General features: G+C 37.2%; 1 protein-coding gene across 50 annotated transcripts in view; it reads right to left on the reverse strand.

Moving 5' to 3' along the window:
* The window catches only part of MLIP (muscular LMNA interacting protein), a 240,337-nt gene that overhangs the window by 94,746 nt on the left and 123,170 nt on the right, over nucleotides 1-22,421 (reverse strand). For 33 of the 50 annotated variants that reach the window (XM_021098546.2, XM_084966926.1, XM_021098542.2 and 30 more), the window contains 2 exons: nucleotides 19,158-20,711; nucleotides 8,054-8,125 (listed from right to left, as the gene is read on the reverse strand). The exons of 1 other annotated variant lie outside the window; for it this stretch is intronic. In XM_021098546.2, coding sequence (XP_020954205.2) covers nucleotides 8,054-8,125; nucleotides 19,158-20,711 — 1,626 coding nt within the window. The remainder of the gene's footprint in view (nucleotides 1-8,053; nucleotides 8,126-19,157; nucleotides 20,712-22,421) is intronic. 16 more of the 50 variants (XM_084966932.1, XM_084966923.1, XM_084966913.1 and 13 more) reach the window with 3 other exon arrangements.

Below are 22,421 nucleotides of genomic sequence, written 5' to 3' on the forward strand. Positions count from 1 at the left end.
TTTTGTTTTTTTGTCTTTTTGTCTTTTCTAGGGCCACACCTGTGTCATATGGAGATTCCCAGGCTAGGGGTCCAATCAGAGCTGTAGCTGCCAGCCTATGCCAGAGCCACAGCAATGCAGGATCTGAGCCATGTCTGCAACCTACACCACAGCTCACAGCAATGCCGGATCCTTAACCACTGAGCAAGGCCAGGGATCAAACCTGCAACCTCATGGTTCCTAGTCGGATTCGTTAACCACTGAGCCATGACGGGAACTCCCACATCATTTCTAATATTTATTTGTGTCTACCTATTTTTTAAATCAAATTCCATATAGGGTTATCAATTTCTAATCTCTTAATTAGGCTAATTTTTGTATTTGGTCTTCTTTTACATATTCATGTTCTGTTTCAGTAATATCTGCTCGTATCTTTATTATTTCTTCCCTTCTATATTCTTTGGACTTTTCCTAAAAAAAAAAATCCCTTTTGTTGCATTCAGCAGCACCTTCTACCCATTCCTCACTTGCATGCTACTCTTTAACTGCAAGGATCATTTGAGTTCTCTGAACTTGTGCTGACCTTCTAACTACACATTACTAACTCCACCTCAATTATTTTTTGAACACTCACTTAGAATTTTTATTCTTCCTAAAGATCATAACAAAACTCCTTTACAATTTTTTTAGCACTCACTTGAGGGAAAATCTGGCACTCCTTCTTTGAGGCATCATATCACTTCATACATGCTTTAAGCATGTTGTATCATCATTACTCTCTAATAGTATCTCTATGCTACTAGACCACTTGTCCTATTACAATTAGGAAAATATGGTATTTATCTTTGTAGCTTCAGGATAGAGCACATGATATGTGCTTAGTCAAGCTTTTTAAGTTGAAATGATCATGGACATGGAGGACAGACTTGTGTTTGCCATGGGGAGGGGAGGGAGTGGGATGGATTGGGAGTCTGGGGTTAGTAGATGACAACTTGCATTTGGAGTGGCTGGGCAGTGGGATCCTGCTGCATAGCCCAGGAAACTATATATTTTAATCACTTGTGATGGAACATGATGGAGGATAATGTGAGAAAAAGAAGATATATATATATATATATATATATATATATATATATATATATATATATACACATTTATATATATAAATAACTAGGTCACTGTGTGGTACAGCAGAAATTGACAGAATATTGTAAATTGATTATAATAAAAAAACTTTTTAAAAAAAAGCTCTTTAGGATGAATTGAAAGGGAAAGGTGACAAATAGTATTAATAAATGAATCATACAAATAATATGATTTTAATATGACTCAGTAAAATTCTCTAGAGAGGTAAACTCCAAATATTTTAAGTAAAAATAAATTATTGTTTTCCCTTATTTCAGTTAAATTTGTTTACCATCAAAGATCTGAGCATGTGATCAGTGTTAATATAATTTTCTTACTATCAAAATCAAGTAGGGTTATTATCCTGGTTTCCCTGTGGGAACTTATTATAGGCAAACACAACTTCATTATGCTATTTAAAATACTGAAATTTATTCAAAGAAAGAGAAAAAACTATCTACTTGGAATCTTTGCAAAATTAAGGAAGATAACTGGAATTAGTTCAGTAGTGCTGAAGCACTGAAATGGAGACAGTACTCAAACTGCATTGAAACTTGGAGAGGGGGTTTATTTTGAGTTTAAGTAGCCTTGAAATTTACCAAAATTGATTTTTTTATTGACAAGGAGTTCTCTGTCAAATATATCATCTTGATCCACTTCTAGAAGCCATAAAAAGTAGCTTTCTTCTCTGTGGTACAAAAGTGTATTAAAAGAAAGTACATTAAATCTCCATTAACAAAAAGTCTGACCATAGATTGCTTTTTTGACAACTTAGCCAGCAGGATCATATTGATGTTTCTTTAGATTTATTCATTTTGAGTGAAGTTCTCTTCAAATATTCTCCAATAAAAGATTTTTATTAAAAACATATATTTTCTACCAAATTGGATGATAGAGCCAAGTGATGCTGAAATGAGACATGCTTTGAATCCTACTTTTAAAGATTCTTAACTAGCATAAAGTTAGAAATAGTCTCATTAAAAGTGGTGATATTTTGCTCAGCACAACTGACTTTGGGACCCAGTTTTCGAAAAGTGACGTGGTGAATCTGCCTCTTAGAAAACAACAGTTCTTGAGCTCTGTATGACATTATAATTAAAAGCCAAAGACTAGGAACAAGCATCGTAAATCAAAGTCTCTAGGAGAATATATGCCAGCACACTGTAATGGGTTTTCCTCATCCACAAGAACCTTCTCTGATGGAATTGCAAGCACTCTGAAGTCAGATATACTGAATCAGTCTAACTTGCTGCTTTGGAAATGAGATTAAGTTCTAAAAATCAGAAGATAGATAGAACGAATTAGCTACACTCTAAATAGAGTTAGAAAGTAAACTGCTTCCAAAGGAAGGATAATCTAAAAGGGATTATAAACTTTCTAAGATGCCTAGACTATCTAACTGGATTGGATTTCAACAATTTCATGGGCTACTACTGTATTTTAGTTATGATCAAATTATCTCCCCCCAAAACAACTCATGCTAAACCTAAATGCTGTTATCCTTTGTTAACCTGACTGGCAATTGGTAGAATAAATTCTTTGAGGACTACAAAAATCTTGCTTGATTTTCAGTCATTAATACAAAACTGTAGGACTGGAGATGTTCTCAGTAAAACAAACCTCATTTTGATTATCTAGGTGGAGATTCAGGTCTGAATAGGGTTCAGATTCGAAGTAAAGGGAAAAATGTATATCGTAAGCCAAAGGGGCTTCCAGAAACTTAAAAGTACATCTTCTTTAAAGATTGAGGAATATTTGTCTTAGATTATTTTCACATGATAGGATTTTTTTGCTTGTTTGTTTTGCTAGGGCTGCCCCTGCAGCATGTGGAAGTTCCCAGGCTAGGGTCAAATTGGAGCTGCAGCTGCAGGCCTTCACCACAGCAACAGCGACACCAGATCAAAGCAGCATCTGTGACCTACACCATAGCTGGCAGCAATGCCATATCCCTAACCCACTGAGTGAGGCCAGGGTCAAACTTGCATCTTCACAGACACTATGTTGTGTTCTTAACCCACTGAGCTGCGGTGGGAACACCAGATTTAAAAATGTTTTATCAAATAAAAAAAAATTATCCAAAATCATCAATATTTCACTTGAGCTAGTTATGTCACTGTTGTTATGACAAACAGAGAAATGCTGGGGGATACACAGACCCCACTTGAGGTCCAACATAGCAACTTCCTAGCCCTGCTGTTTTGGGAAATTTAGTTGGCATTTTGAGCATCAATCCTTACAGAGTTGTGAGGATAATAAAGCATTTAGCTCAGTGTCGGATACACTTAAGTACTTAATATGCAGCCACTGTGACTGTATTCTCTAAACATTAAAAAGTGTCAAGTCTAAAACCAACTTACTTTCCGTGGAGCAGAAGGCCCATTATATTTTTTCCATGGAATTAGAATTGATGAGGTTTATTCTATCCTAAAGGAAGACTCTTATTATCATCATCCCAAGTGCCATATACTAGGCCCCTTTATTTTTATAATCCTCTGAGCAAAAAATTTGCCTTAAAAATCTTGTGGAATAAAACTGAAATGTAGAGACCTACCCAGGTGCAAACTAAATTAATTCAATCCATGAATGTTTAACAAAAACTACTATATTTTCTCTAATAGTTTACAGTAAAGGAAAAAAAGCCAAGCAATATTCATTCTTAAATATGGTTTAGTAAGTGCTTTAAAAGAGATATTTACATGGTAAACACCTGCCCAAGGAGAACCAATTAGTATAGATGTGGTTCCTGGGCAGCCTCCACTGCTAAAGAAATTGGAAATACAATTACTTCTTGAACTAACCTAAATTAGGAGATGTCTCTCTAGTCTAGACCATATGCTAATTTTACCAGATTTTGTTAACTTTTTGAGACATGCAAAGATATTAAAATAGTCTCACCCGAAGACATATGTTTAATCAGACGGGAGTTTACCAACTCATGTTTTTAAAAATCAAACTGGTAACCTAGAATAAAATTGACTTTACAGTTGACAAGATACCTCAAACCTCTACCTTTCCATTTTTATCACCCAGTTTTTTACCACTGTTTTCAGAACAGCTGTTCTCTATCCCCCTACCACTAGGAAAAATAAAATGATTTTAGTCCTGAAACTCTCATTTAAATAATTATTCCTGTAATTTATACGTGCTATTTATAAAAATGCCCTACTCTAGAATTCTTTCAAATACACATAGCTTATGAATTAAAGGCATAGTAATGTCATTTGTTGGAAAACAGTACCTAACCATAGTCTTGATTTTATCCTGAGAAATACTTATAAAGAGGGAAATTACTTTCAAGGAAAAAAATGTATTCTTTCAGGGAAAAACATTAATCACTTGTGAGACAATAAAGATTCATATTATTTGATTTCATGGAAATATTCCTTTATCTTTCCTTTCCTTAATACAATGGCACAATAAAAGTAATAGTACATTTATTTAGAATATTAATATGTGCCTTCAGTTTAATTGTGATGTTTTACCTATTGCTTTCAGACTCAGATGAAAGAAGAAAAATTAGTCAATAAGAGAGAGAGAATTTTAACATTCCCCAAAAAGGGCAACAGTACACATACCAAGAGTAAAAGACTACGTCCTCATCATTCCAATTTCGTGGAATTAGAATTATTACTATCAAAATTATTTCTTCTACAGTCTCAGCATATTGTTGAAAGTATTACAATAAGGACAGTCACAAATGCAAGTCGATCTGATTGTTTTGTTCCTGCTTTATAATCACTTGTATTATATCCCCATCTTAATCTTGGGGAAGATTGTTATTGGCAGGAGATTAGGTCAAAGACCTTGATGCCAACACATTAAAATATGACGTCTGACATTTGTCTTTTCCTGTAAAGCCTTGGTTAAGACTTAAGTTAAAAATGCTTCCCTCCTAAATGTTCATGGGCGAAAACTGATAGACAATGGAATAAGCTATAAATTGAAGTTTTGATGCAGACAATAAATTCGAGAACAGAAGTACCAGAAACCTCATGTCCTCTGCCAACAAAATGTACTCTTTTGAAAATTATGGGCTTCATCTAGGGGTGATTAAAGCTGAAACCTATCCAGGGATTCAATGAGAGCTTAATGTCTGATTGGAAGGGAGGCCTGTATTTCAATTTGTAGAAAATTTTGCTTTTAAAAATAGTATTACTTTTTTAAAGTGATAAAGGCTCCTTATTAATTATGCCATATGTTATAACACAAAATATGGTATAAAAAATCGGGGGAGAGAATTGTTGACCTATTTTAAGACAAATTAAATACATTAATTATATCTTCAAGGTATTCCACTGCACAGATTCTAACAGAATATTGTAATGACATGTACCATCACCCTACCCCTTAATTGTGGTGTTCTGTATTATATTAAAAGACTTGCAGAAAAGTTTCTGTGATTTAAAATATTCCAAAATGTTAATCCTTCCCCAAATAGATGTTTTTGACAATTACAGTCTTAATTTACCCACTCAATTCAGAAATAAGTCCCTTTGATTTTAATAGCATAGGATAAGTTCTGTTGTACAAACAGATGAGTTAAAAAGCTAAATTAGCAGATTTATTTTTTAAAAACTACAACCATGAGAAAAACAGCACTGTATCATTCAAGAAATCTTACTGAAAATAGAAATCAACTCTCCTAAAATCTTAGGATAATACTTCTGTTATTTAAAAATTCTCTTACAGTCCAGTGTCTCCTTGAGGAATATAACATGAGAAAGCCAGCAAATATATATATATATATATATTATGGAATATGTCTGTATGGAACAATAAAAGGCTGTAAAGAAAAACAAACATGTCATTTCCTGTGACCTTTGAACAATTCCGATATTTATGGTCCAAAAACAATATCTTAGCCAAGAGACAATTATTCACACTAGATACAGATATTTCAAATTAGATATTTACACGTTGTTGTACTAAAAGTAATAATATTTTTACTGAGAGTATGGGGTTTTTTTGTTTATTTGTTTGATTCAGTTTTTTAGGGCCCCAGCCTGAGAACTACAGCTGCAGGCCTATGCCACAGCAACATAGGATAAGAGCCCGGTCTGCAACCTACACCACAGCTCATGGCAACGCTGGATGCTTGGCCCACTGAGTGAGGCAGGGGGTCGGACCCACATCCTCATAGATTCTAGTAGGGTTCCTTTCCACTACACAATGGTAACTCCAAGAGTATGTTTTACTCAAAATTAAAAACAAAACACAAAACCTCTCCCATAAGAACTTTCATTAGGCTCAATACAAAGCAATACCATTGTACACATTGGTGATGAAACTTGAAATTGAGCTAATAATTCTTCATGTTTAATGACTAGCTAATAAATTATAATCTCTATCTTCAAATTGATTGAAAGAGAAGAGAGCTGGTAGACAGAGATTCTGGGACCGATTATGACATCCAGCCTAACCTTACAAAAGCCTTTCCATAAGAATTAACAATTATTTTTCTAAATAGCAAGTTGACATAGTGGCACAACACAGGTGCAGGAGACTGCGCTGGGTTAGTGAGACCAGAGTGAGGGAACATGACACAGCCAGCCCCTCTTCTGCTTGCCTAGATGCTTTCCTTTTCTGTGAAGGCAGGCACTGAGGTCCAGAAAGGAGAGGGCCTGTGGTGGGGGAACACTTCCACTACTGACATGATAACTCTAGACAATAGGATAAGGGGCATCTGGTGAAGGTGTCACTTCCAGCATCCTCCTGAAGCCTCCAGAAACTGGTATCTTAGGCCCAGCTCATCTTTCAGTGAGCTATAAAGGTCAAATTCAGAAGAGAATCTAGATTAAAAGCTACAGATCTCCCTGTAGCCAAGTGACCCCCTAGTTCAAAGCATTCAGATACACAGACCATAGACTCAAAACCACAGGTGGATAATCTGGTGTCTGTTATCAGAGATACATGACATAAGAGATACTGCCAACTAATGCTCACCTATACTTAGCATTTCCTACTATCGATTCCTACTTTTTAGGCAAGAGAATATATAGCAGTTTTATTCTCCAGATCATGCCAAAATAACAAGAATGTACATTCATAACCCAGTGGTCAACATACCACCTGGTTGGCAACATTAACATTTTGAAAAATCATGATAATATTTGAAACCCTATAATTGTACAGAAAATAAATGAGCTCAATGCAAAGACAAACTGTCTAAATAAATAAATACCATAAAAATAACATAGGAAATGTATCATTGCATAGATTCGATAATGGATTCCACTTCAGTTCTGATAGGATCTTCCATTGGGGCTTCCTTTGAGCATATGTCATGTGCTTATAAAACAAGAGGTTTTAATTTAATTTACCTACTGAAGTAGAATCCTGTAATCTTATCATGAATGGCTCTTAACAGCAAATCAAAAATGCTTTGGAGTCATGTGAAAGCAGTTGGTCATTGGAAAGGATCTCAACCCTCCTTCCTGTTTATGGAATTAGGAGCAGTGTCTGTGAGAATGAATAAAGAGGTTCAGCCCATGATGGAATCTAAGAGGCTAAGTTGGCCGCTTGGCTAATATATTTCTATCCTGCACAAGCCACTGTTAATCACCAAGTCTGGAAGGTGGCTAGTTGCCCACATATAACCACAATTTACCTTTATTGATCAAGGTGAATAGAGGTGGAAGCTCTTAAATGTTAAAACCATTTAAGATTCCAAAGGACGGGGATGTACTCAAATCTGAATCAAGTTGCCCAGAGCTGCATGACAGTGGCTTGGACAACTCTTGGCTCCTACCCAGACTCTACTGATAAATCATTGATTTCTCCAATACTATCCATCCAGATGTTTTCACCAGCTCATCCTAAACTAAGAGCAGCATTTTAGTTTAGTAAAGGTAGAACTTTAAAACAGACATTTTAAAAACATAACAAAAATGATATTAGCCATTTTAGGAAACATCACAAAAATTCACTCTGCTTTTGAGCCAACACTGACCTTCTGTTCCAAAAGCAATATGTTTGTAGGGATTGCTGCAAAAGCCTTGTAGCTGGACTTGGTCTTGTATTGCTAGAAGGGGAGGTAACCAGAAAGCAAGAGTGGAGTTGAAAACAGAAAAGAATGTGACATAAATTTAGGCTAGCTCTACCAAGTTAAAAGACATGTTATCCAATGAAGAAAACAGTTATTGTGCTTGCACGACTTGTTTTTGACAGGAAAAAAAAATTAGCTCATTATGTTAATATTTTATTAGAATAAGAAGCAAAGAGTTATCACAGTCAAATATCAGCCTAGGGATTATAAGCAATTATGTGCTATATAGTTTCAAAATTTAAAACATCCATTTTTACAAAGTTATATATCAATTTCTCATTAGCAGCATTCCCTCACAGGAACACTATTTTATAAATGTCAGGGGTATTTTTGCTTGATTTTAAAAGGAAAGTGGTTCTTTTTTATAGTGCCACAATTAGCAAATATTATGCCAATAAGTTTAATTGAACTCAATACATTTTCTTGCATCATTCATTAAAAACAATGATCAGAATACATAAAATTTAGCAGTCATTTTTAATAAGTAGCATATTTTGAATAGAAGTTAATATCAGCAACTTAATTACATAATGGAAAAATTAGAAGACCTTGCATGCTCTTGATGTTAAATTCATTTTTTTAAACCTTAGCACCATCTCCTGCACTTTCTTTATTTTATTTTATTTTATTTTTTTTGGCTTTTTGCCATTTCTTGGGCCGCTCCCACGGCATATGGAGGTTCCCAGGCTAGGGGTCTAATCAGAGCTGTAGCTGCAGGCCTTCACCACAGCCACAGCAACGGGGGATCCGAGCCGCGTCTGCAACCTACATCACAGCTCACGGCAATGCCAGATCCCTAACCCACTGAGCAAGGCCAGGGATCGAACCCGCAATCTCATGGTTCCTAGTCGGATTCGTTCACCACTGTGCCACGTTGGGAACTCCTCCCGCACTTTCTAATATGGTACTGTTAATGAACCAAATGATAAGACATCCTGAGTTTTAAGTAGAACTCAGAGTACTATAGCTCAGTTTTGGAGTGTCTGGGGGAGAGGGTTGAGCATAAGTAGAAGTCAGGATCATACACATAATCAAAAGAGCAGTTTTGATACTGTCCCAGGTCCCAAGCTGCCTGAGTTCAAGCCTCCATGCACATCAAAAGCTCCTGCCTCAGGCAGCTTCCCCAGGGACCCAGAGCCAGCGGGAAACTGGCACCGCAGCCCCAGGCTGTCTGAGTTCCCTGGAAAGCACACCAAAGGGTCTGCAGAAGACGACAGGATAATGAGGTAAAATAAAACTTTGAGATTTAAGATGTCATTGATGTAACCTTCCTTAAACTGGTGTGAGGAAGCTAAGAGGCTGGCACATTCATTTTCCTTAGGAAGAAGTTTAAGTTAAAAAAAAAAAAAATTAAAACACCAGACTGGAAGAAGAAAGCGCCTGGTCCCTTCGAGCCTGCAGTCACTATTCTGATCCTGCACTGCTATGGTCTCCAAACAACAGTGTTATCTGGATAAGGATGGAAAGTGAAATGCTGTCTCTGCACGGGAAATAAGCATTGCCATTTATCACTAGCGAATAAATACGTTGCCTCATTTAATTTTTCAGAATCCCTACAACTAAAGAGTCATTAGGAAAAGATGTGTTGAGTTCAGGTGACTCATCTAAGACAACAGCCCATAAAGAATAGAATCAGGTTTGGAATCCAGGCCCAGCTGGGTCCAGTACCCATGCTTCTCTCTATTTTTCTCCCAAGGAATATCTAAACAGACAAATCATATAGAATAAAATATATTACTAATACTCCATGATGGTTTTATGTTTATTTGTCACAAGTTGCAATAATAATAATAGTTAGCGATCACGAAAAGCCTTGCAGCCTTCTGAAAACTTTGTGTTAGCTCATTTACTTTGCACAACAAATCTATCATGCAGATACCCTATTATATTCATTATATATATGGAAAGTGAAGTAGACACATGTTAAGAAACTTACCTAGGGTCACTAGCTACTGAATCATAGCAATGATTTGGACGCAGACACTCCAGCTCAGTAACTCTGCACGTATCTCCTGAATACCCTTGCCTCCCCTTTCAGGATGTGCAATCGTTTGCAACATTTGTTCTCCTAGCCTCAGCTGACCAAAAGAAAATGGCTGGAGAAGATTTTCAGAGTGATATCTTGTAATTGGGCGTGTAATGCCATGTACTCTTACAATCAGTAATGATACCGAAGGCAAACTGGTTCAACACCCTCTATCCAGGGCATCTCGCTGATGTGTTCAGTCACACCACCAACACCTGCCTACCTCCCAAGGTAGCACCTTGAGTGTAACTGTTAGAATTGGCATAAAATTTCCTTTCTATTAAGCCAAAATATGCTTCTGACTAACTTACTCCTATATGTCCTTGGTCCTATATGTTTCCTGCGTGGGCTAAGAGCTCTCTTCCGCTTGAAAGTTATACTGTTGTTTCCACCAACCCCTCCTTACTTATCTTCAGCTGAAGAATTTCACGATCCCTTTCCTCTGTCACTATTCCTTTAAATTTTTAAAAGGTATGTTTAACAAGATATATTTTTAACGCAATGCAGCATATCATCATCACCTACACGATATGACAATAAACTTAATTAGCACAGTGAAGATGAAAATCATTGCAATTGTCTCCTTGGTTTTTTGTGGTGTGTTTGGAGTATACATGAGAGAGATGTTGAAGTCATTTTATTTTTTTCCATTTTTGTCTTTTTTTTTTTTAGGCCACTCCCACAGCACATGGAAGTTCCAAGGCTAGGGATCAAAACAGCCCTGTAGCTGCTGCCTACACCACAGTCACAGCAAAAGCTGGGTCTGCAACCTACACCATAGCTCATGGCAACTGGGAGAGGCCAGGGATCTTCGTTGGGTTTATTACCACTGAGCCAAAACAGGAACTCCAGAAGTCATTTCATATTGCTGGATCACACTGAGTATGTTATGGCCCTAAAATTCCTAATTCTTTTATCTTTTTTTTTAAACATTTATTAAAATGAAACTCCATCCTGTAGTAAGCTTTTTTCTCCTCCAGATCCAAAAATAGTGCTTTAGGCATTATCTCTATCCAGTTCCACTGATTCGATGTGGTTTGTCACTGTAAACTATAACGATAATAATTTTTATATTATTTCATGAACTCTCCTCTTAGGCATGTCATTTTTAAAATCTTCATTCAAGCCATATACCAAGGATAGGGAGTTCTCACCTACTGGGTTCTGCCAACCTGGCAGGCATCAGTCCATCTGACAGATTTATTTGGATAAGGCAGTTCAACTAATGGATTCATTCAACAAATTATTTTTGAGTAGCTACCCTGTGACACACATTTCTCTAAGAATTGGAGATTCAACAGTAAACAAAACACAGAAAGCCTTTACTCTCTAGAGTTTACATCCTAATCAGCTGAGACAAACAATCAAATAAATAAGAAAGCATAGGAAAAGTCATAGATAAATAACATGTAGAAAATTGAAATGGGGGATGATACAGAGATTGACCTTGAGTACACTTTGGGCTAAGCATTTAGAACAAATGGGAATTCACAGAAATACATCACAACCCCTCAAATACCTCTCTTTGTTCACAGTATCACGAAAGACAGCTCAAAAGCTAGAACTTGGAAGGCATTCAATAAATGTCTATTGCTGGAAAAGAATGTCGGGCATCCAGTTATAATTGTTTTTGTAAACATTCACAAACTAAGACTGTCTTAATTTTAAGAATTTACCTTCCTTTTTTTTTTTTTAATGTGAAAAAATGGAACACTGACATGAAGACGGGGAAAGCAAGGATATACCTTTCCCCTTCAAAAAATACTTCCCATCGCTATCCCACTCTTTTTTTCTGGTAAATCTCTTATTTCCCATCATTTACAATAGTTTTGCAATAAAAGTAGACATTTTAATTTATTTTTTGAGATGCAATTTGTATAGACCAGGAGGTCTGAACTGATTTAGAGCAACCAGATGTTCTTTCTAGCTCTTCATCTACCTTGGGCTTTGCACATCTCTAAGAAAATACAGAGCTTTTCCTTTTCCATCTGAAGATCATTCTTGTTGCCATAAGAAATACTTTTTGTGTTCAGTATATTCCTTTGGGTTCCCTTAACAATATTCTAATTTGGAACATGTTTCTTCTTCACAATTTCAAGGCTTCCAGATTTCAGAGAAAATTCACTGGTTTCTACTCCTTGGTTTAAAATTACAAATCATCCAGTCAATTATGATGGAGCATGATAACGGGAGAAAAGAGAATGTATACATGTATGTATAACTGGGTCACCATGCTGCACGGTAGGAAAAAAATTGTATTGGGGAAATGACAGTACAAAAAAAAATTTTAAATAATAATAAAATATGATAAGAGAGGAAAAATATAATAAAAAAATTTTTTAAATAAAATTACAGGAGTTCCCATTGTGGTGCGGTGGTTAACGAATCCGACTAGGAACCATGAGGTTGCGGGTTCGGTCCCCGCCCTTGCTCAGTGGGTTAACGATCCGGCGTTGCCGTGAGCTGTGGTGTAGGTTGCAGATGCGGCTTGGATCCCGTGTTGCTGTGGCTCTGGCGTAGGCTGGCAGCTGCAGCTCCGATTAGACCCCTAGCCTGGGAACTTCCATATGCCGCGAGAGCGGCCCAAGAAATGGCAAAAAGACAAAAAAAAAAAAAAAAAAATTACAAATCGCTTCAGTCACTGTAATTATAACTTGAATAATAATACTAGGCTGTATTACCAGCTGAAATCACCATTAACTAATCATACAAAATAGAACTGACCAGTCTGACTTTGAATTCAGCAAAATAAATAAACAAATACATAAATACATAAATAATACTATTGCACCTTTCAAATTTACAGTCTATGCTTTAGTCATCATTCAGTAAATATTTCTTTTTTAATAATGACTTTTATTTTTTCCATTATAGCTGGTTTACAGTGTTCTGTCAATTTTCTGCTGTACAGCAAGGTGACCCAGTCACACATACATGTATACATTCAGATATTTCTTAAATGTCCACTACAGGTGCAGGGCAAAGTTTACATTTAAACAGGAAATGGTATTTTGTGTGTAAGTTTATTAGAGCTAATTCTATTTATAGGCAATCCTAGATATTGTGACATAAATCCTGGATGTGAAGGTGGGGAGAGCAAGGCATATATCTTTCCCCTTCACAAAGTATTTCCCACCACTATCCCACTCCTCATTGCTGATGCCTAAAATTCACCACAAGCTCTGTAATAAACACCTCTGAGATAACAAAACAGACTTACTATTTGCCTTGAGAATCAGGGATTTGAACTCATGGTTACACTTTAAATACAAGTGAATGACAGGACCTCTGATTCCATAAACAAGAAGGCCCTGATGAAGAGCCTCCCACCGTCATGACCAGCTTCTTCTTCTGGAAGCGTCCCTGGCCATGGATGAGAGCATCACTCCAAAAGCACACCTGCTACTCCTTAGGGACCATGGTTACACTGTCTGGGTCTCCCTGAGATGAAAGCTCAACCCAGGCCCTGACCCAGTTCACAGAAGGAGGTTGCCCAGAAACCTGCCTTACACCTGATTACTGGCAGAACACAAGCTCTGGAATGATCCTGAGATATGAAGCAATGTGACAATAACCTACCGTCTGTGGTTTTCGATCTCACAGAGAAGATGAGAACTACTAAGAAAGCTTCCCTGAACAATCCTTCCCACGTCCCGTCTCCACAGCTGTTTTATCTTTTTATATTCCTAGCACTCTAAATGTATAGCATTTATTGCCTTGGATTACAACATCCTGCCTTCCTATTTAGCCTGAGAGGTCTTTTAGACGAGATTTTCTATGATTTCCAACACCTACCACCAACCTGACAAAGAATGAATGTTCAGCAAATATTTGTTGACTTAAATTGAAGTATTTAATTGAAAATCACAGTAGGACTCAGAAGACATGAAAAAAACACAAAATTTGAGTTCTTCATCTGCTGTTGAAGTCTTAAAGAGCCTGGCCAATTAGACACCCTTTTTCCCATGTTGAAGCATTTCCTGAAGGCTTTTCCAATATGCTAAGTTTCTACAATCATCTTTCTGCAAGGATGTGAATTTCCAAGATTTGAATTCAAGACCTTGGATCCATGTTTTCTTTTTCTTTGGAAAAGTCTCTTCTTTAGGTTAAAACTGCACAAGCCCCCTTCTGTTAAAAATGCCAATACTCCCTGGGGAGTAAAGAAAAGAAGCTTTTGTCAATCACTGACAACTTGAATGGGAATCATTGCTAATATCCATTCTAAAAGGCTATCTGGAGAGACACAAAGGGAATGGGACCCAGAATTGGTTCCTACAGAGGTGGAAGAGACAGATGACAAGGAAGCAATAATCACAGAAAATCTAGAATCCCCAGAAAGGTGCCATGAACTCCGGGGAGGAGGTAGAGTAGAAGACAGTGGGACAAAAAGAAAGGAAACAAGAAGACATATATGTCTAATGTCAGCTGTTTTAACATCATTTCACCTACAGCTGGCTTTAATGACTGCTGAATGTTTGTTAAGCTACCTATGAAATATACACAGAAATATTATCTTCACCCTCACAGCTACCAGAACCACCATCATCACTTGCCTAGGTTGTTGCAATAGCTCCCTAAGTTCTCTGTACTTTCTCTCTCACCAGCCAGGTAGATAAGAAGGCATCAATTTCTAGTCAAAATCCTCCAATGGTTTCCTGTCTTACTCCAGTTAAAAATCAAATACTTAGAAGTGGCTCACAAGACCTCACAGGACCTAGCTCCCAGTTACATCTCCCTCTGACTACCTCCTTTTCCCCCACTCACTCTATTCTTGGCTCACTGGGTCCCCAACGGTCCTTTGAACCTGCCACATGATCTCTGGCCTTAGAAACTTTTCCTGACTATACTCTGTTAAGGAGCATCACCTCCTTGGATGTCATCCTCTCAAAGAAACCCATCTCTACCACCTGACAGAGATTCGCAACCACCACCTTTATCCTGCTATACTTTTCTCCATATCGTTTATGACCTTCTAACATACAAGAAAAGGTACTTATTGGGAAGGGATGGGGGGAGGTGGTTGATTGTTTCTTTTTCACCATAGAATATAAACGTTCCTTCAGCAAGCACGATTGCAATCTTGTCTCTACATCTTCACAGCTTTGAAACATGCACACAAGAAGCGCCCAGTACATATGTATTGAATGAATGAGTGACTGGTTTGAACCCAGACGAACCATTTTCATTCATAGAGGTACATTTCACATTGTTCATTTCCCATATGATGAGAGGATCAGCAGAAATGGAGAAAGTCACATGGAGACTATTGCCACCAAGTTTCCAGTGTGGTGTATTTGGAAATGCTATGATGTCTTAAAGGAATGAGACTTTATAAATAAACATCAGCTATAAAAATTCATGAAGTATCAGAAAGCTCCAAATTGATTCCCCTAAACAAGCTGTGTCTAGATAGCTTTCAGACCATGGCAGTCATACCACTGGAGCCCTCACATCACCAGTGAAGGAATGTATGTATGAGGTTCTGATCTAATGACCATCTCAGATTTCCACATGGAACATCATGATAACTCACAAGGAGAAAAATTTAAACTATCTTATGAATGAAGGCAAATTATACTGGAAACCCAAATAAAACTCCGTGGATTAATTTTGTGATATTCAGTCTTTCCCAAGGGGGGAAAAAAGCTGCCCAGACCATATATATGTTGATCAAAAAGCCATGGGAGCAATATTCAGGAAGACACTCATCCTGTCTGGGACCATGTTATAATGCAAAATAATATTTTTAAATGATATCTGAAATTAAAATATAGCTGTTAATACTCACACAAGCAGATTCAGAATCTTAAGAGTCTATGTATGAAAAAGAAACATCAAACATTCTTTATACCTGAATTGAACTCAGCATAATCTAGCTGTTCCATTTTATTTGAATATCAAAGGACAGTAGGGCCCAGACTTTGAACTAATATCTTTCAAGCATTTGTGTTTTAATTTGATGGCCATCTATATTCTAGGACCTTTTTCCTTTCTGGACCTGGCACTGAGTGGAGAAGATCTAAATCTGAAACTCTCTGACTTCAAAGAGAGCCCTGTCCTTGGATTAGCACCACAGTGGAAGGAGCAGGACAAGAAATGGTCCATAAAAGCATATAAATTCTTTGATATCCTAAAGCTTTTGTCTATTTCCTCTTATCAACCTATAAAATAATCTTAGCAATTTCAACAATACTAGTCAAATATCAAAAGAAATTGGGAAACGATTTATCTATTCCAGTATCCATCCATTTTAATGAACTTTTTATACTCAAGTTACAATTCCTGCCAACAATAGTTTGCAATAAAAAAAAAAAGTAGGCTGATTTTTACCTAGAGAGAAAACAGCACGAAGCAAGGAATAAATAAATATGACAAAGAACACTGTGTCTCAAGAGAAACTAATTTTGTGGAAGTTATAAATTTTACTCATTATGAGAAACATTATTCTATTCAAAGGAACAGATAAAAATGGGTAAATTATAATCATTCTTCATATTTTCATACATGTTCATCAAATTTACCATGCATGTCCACAGATTTGAACTTTATTAACTTGGGAATAAAGAAAATAAACAGAAAAAAATAAAGCAAATGCTAAAAACTCTTCAATATTGGAAGAAATAGTAATTGCGGATAAACAGGTTAGGAGAGAAAAGGATTTGACTTTATCAGAAGCCCCTCTGGGCCTACTCTCTTCAAGCTCTTCAAAACTGGTCCAAAACCTGAACAAAGCAGAGTGAACCACAAACAGAAATACTCTGAAGAAGCTGGTGGAGTAAAACCATGTTTCACAAAGGTAAAAAATAATTTAAGTGTAAGGTAGTGTAGCTTTAGAGGTAATTTGTCAGTAAATTCAGGAAATAGTAATGTTTACATCACCAGACAAATAAGATTTTCAAACTTAGAATTGGGGTAAAAGATTTCCTCCATCCCATTTTCTTTGAAGTTTAAAATACAAGGACTTCATCATTTCTAAAAACACATTTATATGATCCAAATATTATATAAATTGATACTTCTAATCATTATTCCATAATGATTATTTCCTTCATGAGAATTAATAAATCAGACTAAAATGATAATTAACATGAGTTATTGCTTTGAAGCAATAAATCTCAGTGATAAAGAAAATGGCTTCAAGAATCAGACTTAAATTAATACAAATGTCAGCTCTGCCAGGATAAGAAATATAACCTGGGCAAGTTATTCACTGAACTACAGTTTCTTGGTCTATAAAATGGAGAAAGTAATATTGCCAATCTCATATGGGCACAAAAAAATCAACCGACATCATCCTTTTAAATTAAATTTTAACTTCTTTGTGTAACTACTAGGACAGTTAGGACTCATAGAAAGTATCTGATAGCTGTTACTGTAATTATCATTACTATTATGACTATTCTATGACAAGGCCAGTCTTAGTTCTCCACATACACACCTCTAGGATCATTCTCTGTATATTTGGTCAGGTTGTTTACCATTTCTGAAATGCCAACTGCTTTCCTCTTCATTAAGCTCAACCCATCTCTATTGTACTGAACTCAGTGAACTTTTATACATAACCTGTGCTACTCTATGTTAGCATTGCCTTATACTTGTTTTCTGGCTTTACCGTAGATTTAATAACTCTCTGTAGCCTCTTCACATTATATAGGTGTGCATGTTTTTCTGCTAAATACAATTTAATTGTTTAAGAAAAAGGATTCTCTCTTATTTTCCTTAAAAATAAAACATACATCCTCAAAACAGCTAGCATAGTCGTGGGCACACAGTAGATGTTCAATGCATGCTTTTTAAGTTGTGTGGTAATATTAGCAAGATCATATGGGTTGTTTCACCATTCCCACTGTAAGTTAACCATCCCAATAGACAGGGTTAACCATCTGTAAGTTAACCAGCCCAACAGACAGGGTTGAACACAACCTTCATGGCAATTGGAAGCTCTAACACTGTATTACTCCAATGCACTGAACTAAAAACTCCCAGTTCCCCCAATACTGGCACTTTCATAATTTTATTTTATTTATATAACAGTGACTGAATTCTGGGTGTATAAGCTCCACATCCTAAATTCTGTGAGCACAGCTGGGAAGCTAGCATGCTCTAGAGCCAAGTTGCCTTTCACCAGGAAAAATGCACCCTACGGATCACTCCTTCAAATGTGTCCCTTCCCATATGAAAATAAATACTGATTTCACATCCTTGCTCAATGGGTTGCTTCAGCACAGATAACAGTCAATATTTTTTCTCTCTTAATTTGTTTTCCCTTTACCCAGGCTGCCCACCCTTTCTGTATTTTATAATCACTAAGTATTTAGTGCTTATCATAAATCAAATACTTTTCACATATAAAGGAAATTTCAGTTCCCTTTTGCCCAATATATATATATAGCTAAATCCATATTGATTTAGCTTCAGGTATATAGAGAGCAATAAAAAAAATCAACCTGGGAGAAGGGAAAGAAAATTAATAACAACAAATAAATGTCAGCAAAGGAAATAGAAAGTTTTACAATTGACTGGGCAATAATATGGGCCTAGATATATGATAATATTCCACTTTACACTAATTCTGTCTCCTATCTATCAGTACAGCATATTTTGATGGATAGTAGGGTGCATGTTATTAAATAATCAGAAATGTATTATATTCCCAAATTTCATCTAACTGCTCTCAATTCCATCTTTGGGATCAATAATATAACTTAAATTATGCCTAGAAAAAAAATGCCCTTGGAGCCATAGATATAAGGAGTTACCATAAGAGGATTTGCAAGATCAAAGTTTTACAGAAACATGCACAAATTTAGATAGATTATAATTCATCTGCAATTCAAATATACCAAATCCTAGATCCCCTTGCACTTTCTCTCCTTGTAGGAGCAGAATGAATAGCATAATTATCAACTTTTTCCCTGAAAAAAAAAAAAGATTCTTCCATATTTCAAATAAAGCATGCACCATGCAGCATGCAAAAAATACCTTGGGTTTCTTATTTTCAGAGCCTGTTGACATGGACAATGCACAAGGTGAAATCAGCTCCTTGGTTCTTGTTAGAGAGATGGGAGGTGGTGGGGTTGAAACAGATGACCTGTGGTCAGATATTGAGCTTTCAGATTTCCCAAATCTTGAAGGCAAGGTAAGATTTGAGTGCAGCGCTGAGGGACTGAGCTGGAGCGCCTGTGTGGGCAGATTAGCAAAAGGGGGAGAGGAGGACCCCATTTGGGGAAGAGAGGCAGAGCCAGCACTGGAGACAGAAGGTGGAGGAGGAGCTGAAGGAGTCTGCCCCTGGCCAGAGAGCGGTGCTGATGCTCTCTTGGATCTGTTTATCAGATTTGAAAGAGCTGGGGAAGGATGGTAGCATTTCTCTGGGGAGGAGAGCCTGGCTCTTTGGTTAGTGAGAGGAGATACAGAAGATGATGCAGAGGAGGCTGACTTTGAAGGATGTGGGCAAATATTCCTGGGCTTGCCTGGGTCCCTGAGGTCTGCATCCCGTCTGCCCTTGGGAGACAGAGGAGAAGAGCTTGGAGGAGGAACAGGAGGCAGACCCGCCGAACTGGAGGTACTTGTTTGCAGAGGGGAAAGCATGGGACTGCTCTTCAAAGAAGAGGGGGATGGCATTTTCTCTACATTCAAAGAAACAGGGCTGCTACTGATGTGGGAGGGGGTCTGAGGAAGGGGAGCAGCTTTGGTAGAAAAAGGTGAAAGAAAGGTTTGCTGGCTGAGTCCAGAAACCTGGTTTTCCCTTTGCTCCGGAGACCCTGCCCGCAGGGAGCAACTCGAGAGAGATTTTTTCGGCGTGGGTGAGGTTTGTTTTACTTTCTGATCGAGAGTAAGTGTGGAAGAGGTCAGGGAGTTGAGAGTGAAGGTGGGACAGGATGCCGGGGAGAGGGGTCTTTGGTGAGAAGGGTTGGACTTGAGGATGGCCGTGAGGAGGGAAAGCCGGGAGAGTACCGGGGACTTCACCCCTGACTTTGAGAGGTTCCCGCTGGATGACACGTGGCTACAGACAGTGGAAGAAGAGCCGTGGAAAAGGGAGGGGAAGGGTTTTGGACTCGGGCAGAGCGAGTGCGTGATGATGCGGACTGGGATGTAGGAGGCTGAATTCGACTTCAGAGAAGCACCGGAGGCCGGTGAAGAAGAGGTTCTCGGACTTTCGCTGGGACTAAGGACGGGCGAGGTGACAGCTGTCGTCTTCTTGAGAGCTTCAGACGTCAGGCCAGGTTTTTGCTGGGCTGCACTTGGATGGGACAAAGGAGAACCTGACAACTGAGTGGAATGGGGGAACTGTGACGTCGAGAACACGCCCTTCGATGCAGAAAAGGGTGCAGAGTGAGCGGAAGTTTGAAAGTACGTAGCTGTTTCTTCCACCAGGGCCCCAGTGACATCCAGCCGCCTCGTGTGGATCTCCTCCAGGACAGAGGCTTCGGAGAGGTTGACGGGGGCAGGTGGTGTTTTCTGATTAGTTGGAGAAACAAAGGAGAAAGCAGGTGGTTTACAGGCAAGCTGCTCAGAGGCAGTGGGAGAAGAAGTGAACTAGAGGAAAGAGAAATAGACATGGTCATAGGACATTATCTCTGAAACTGTCAAAACATTCTTGTCACCTGCCACGTTTATGCAAACAGCCCTCCTATTAGTTTACACAAAAGGAGAGCCTTAAACCTTGGAGGAAATGGAAGGAATTCTGTTTTGCTAATAAGCCATTGCTTTGAATTTGAAATAAAATATAAATAAACTGTGAACTATTAGATACAGTATCTCAGTTATTCTCCAGAAGAGCATCAAATATAAAACTTTATGTGCCTTGTCTCCCTTTGGAAAATAAATCATTGACAAAATCTAAAATAGTTATCTTAAGTTGGAATTGTGTGATTTGAAAAGATTTACACCAGCATTAATATAAATTCAAGAATTCACTTGCAAAAAGGAAAATGGGTTTTCTTCCATTGTAAGAATATAAACCATAATATAACAATAATGACTACCATCCATAAAAAAGTTAACAATTCAAGCATTTAAAATTCAAAAAACTTGGTCTACTCCTACATACTATAACCCTGAACATAATGCCCCCAATTCAAAAGATGCCACACCCAACATCAACATACAGTGATAAACTGAGAGAGTGAAAGCTAAGGCTAAACAGAGAGGGAGTTATAGCTTATGAAAAACATTTTCCCTAATTACTTGGCAGAATGAACAGTTAGAAAATGATGTGGGTTATGCTGGAAAGAATGAATAGATACTCTTTCATATCGAAAGAATATAATCTGCCTGAAACAATGCAAGCCACCAATCCCACATCAAATAGAAAGAAAATAAAGAAATGTATCATTTTCAAGAGAGGCTAGAGAGAGCCAGTGAAATAACTAGGTACTGTATTCTTGTGCTATTTTCAAAATCTTCATCCAGTACTTTAAGACAAATACTGAAATTAAAAATGATTCTGAAGCCAAATCTTTTAAACAGAGATTTTCCTTCAAAGTTATTGGTTTGAGTCCATCAATCCATAAAAGAAAGTAAAATATTTGTATCTAATAAAGAATTTATGGAACATCAGTTATTCAAAATATTAATGAATATTTACTAAGTTATATATGCATGTAATATGCAGTATTTATATAATAATAATTATATATTACAGTAAATAGCAGAAAAATGTATGATCATAACGATTAAACTTAGCAAAAACTTGGTTCACAAACTCACTAAAAGATATCTCTGGATTTTGCTCTACAACATGTTAGGAGGGTATGCTTCAGACCTAATGCGAAGATTTTCATATCATATAGTTTCAAGTTCTAAAAATATTTTAAATTGATAGATTCAAACAATTCACCCCAAACTTCTAAGTCTCTGAGCAAATGTACCCAAAATATTCCTTTCTTTTTATATGTAAATTTATTCCTATGTTTGCAACACAGAATTCTTGCCACATAAATAATTTTTGAATAATTTTGGCATGGAACCCAGAATATTGAAAATCAGGGATAATTGAAAATCAAGCAGAACCCAATCAAATTGAGAAAGAAATTTTAACAATTCCCTGGCATAAATTTTACTTAGAAACAATTCTGCTTATCTAGGGTTTATAAAACTGACTCATGTGATTAGCCAGCCATAAGTGAAAGGTCTTCTCTAATTGTTTCCAGTGACTGGTCTCTCCTCACAGAAGAAATGAGGAAATTTCAAGACTATGTAGAGTCTCTTTGCATGTTATCCCATAGCTTTTGGTTTAAAAAAAAA

Source organism: Sus scrofa, chromosome 7 (genome assembly GCF_054392235.1).
Source record: "Sus scrofa isolate SSC_HxYL_T2T_F1_AM1 chromosome 7, Sscrofa_HxYL_maternal_Yorkshire_Landrace_v2.0, whole genome shotgun sequence".
NCBI classification, from domain to species: domain Eukaryota; kingdom Metazoa; phylum Chordata; class Mammalia; order Artiodactyla; family Suidae; genus Sus; species Sus scrofa.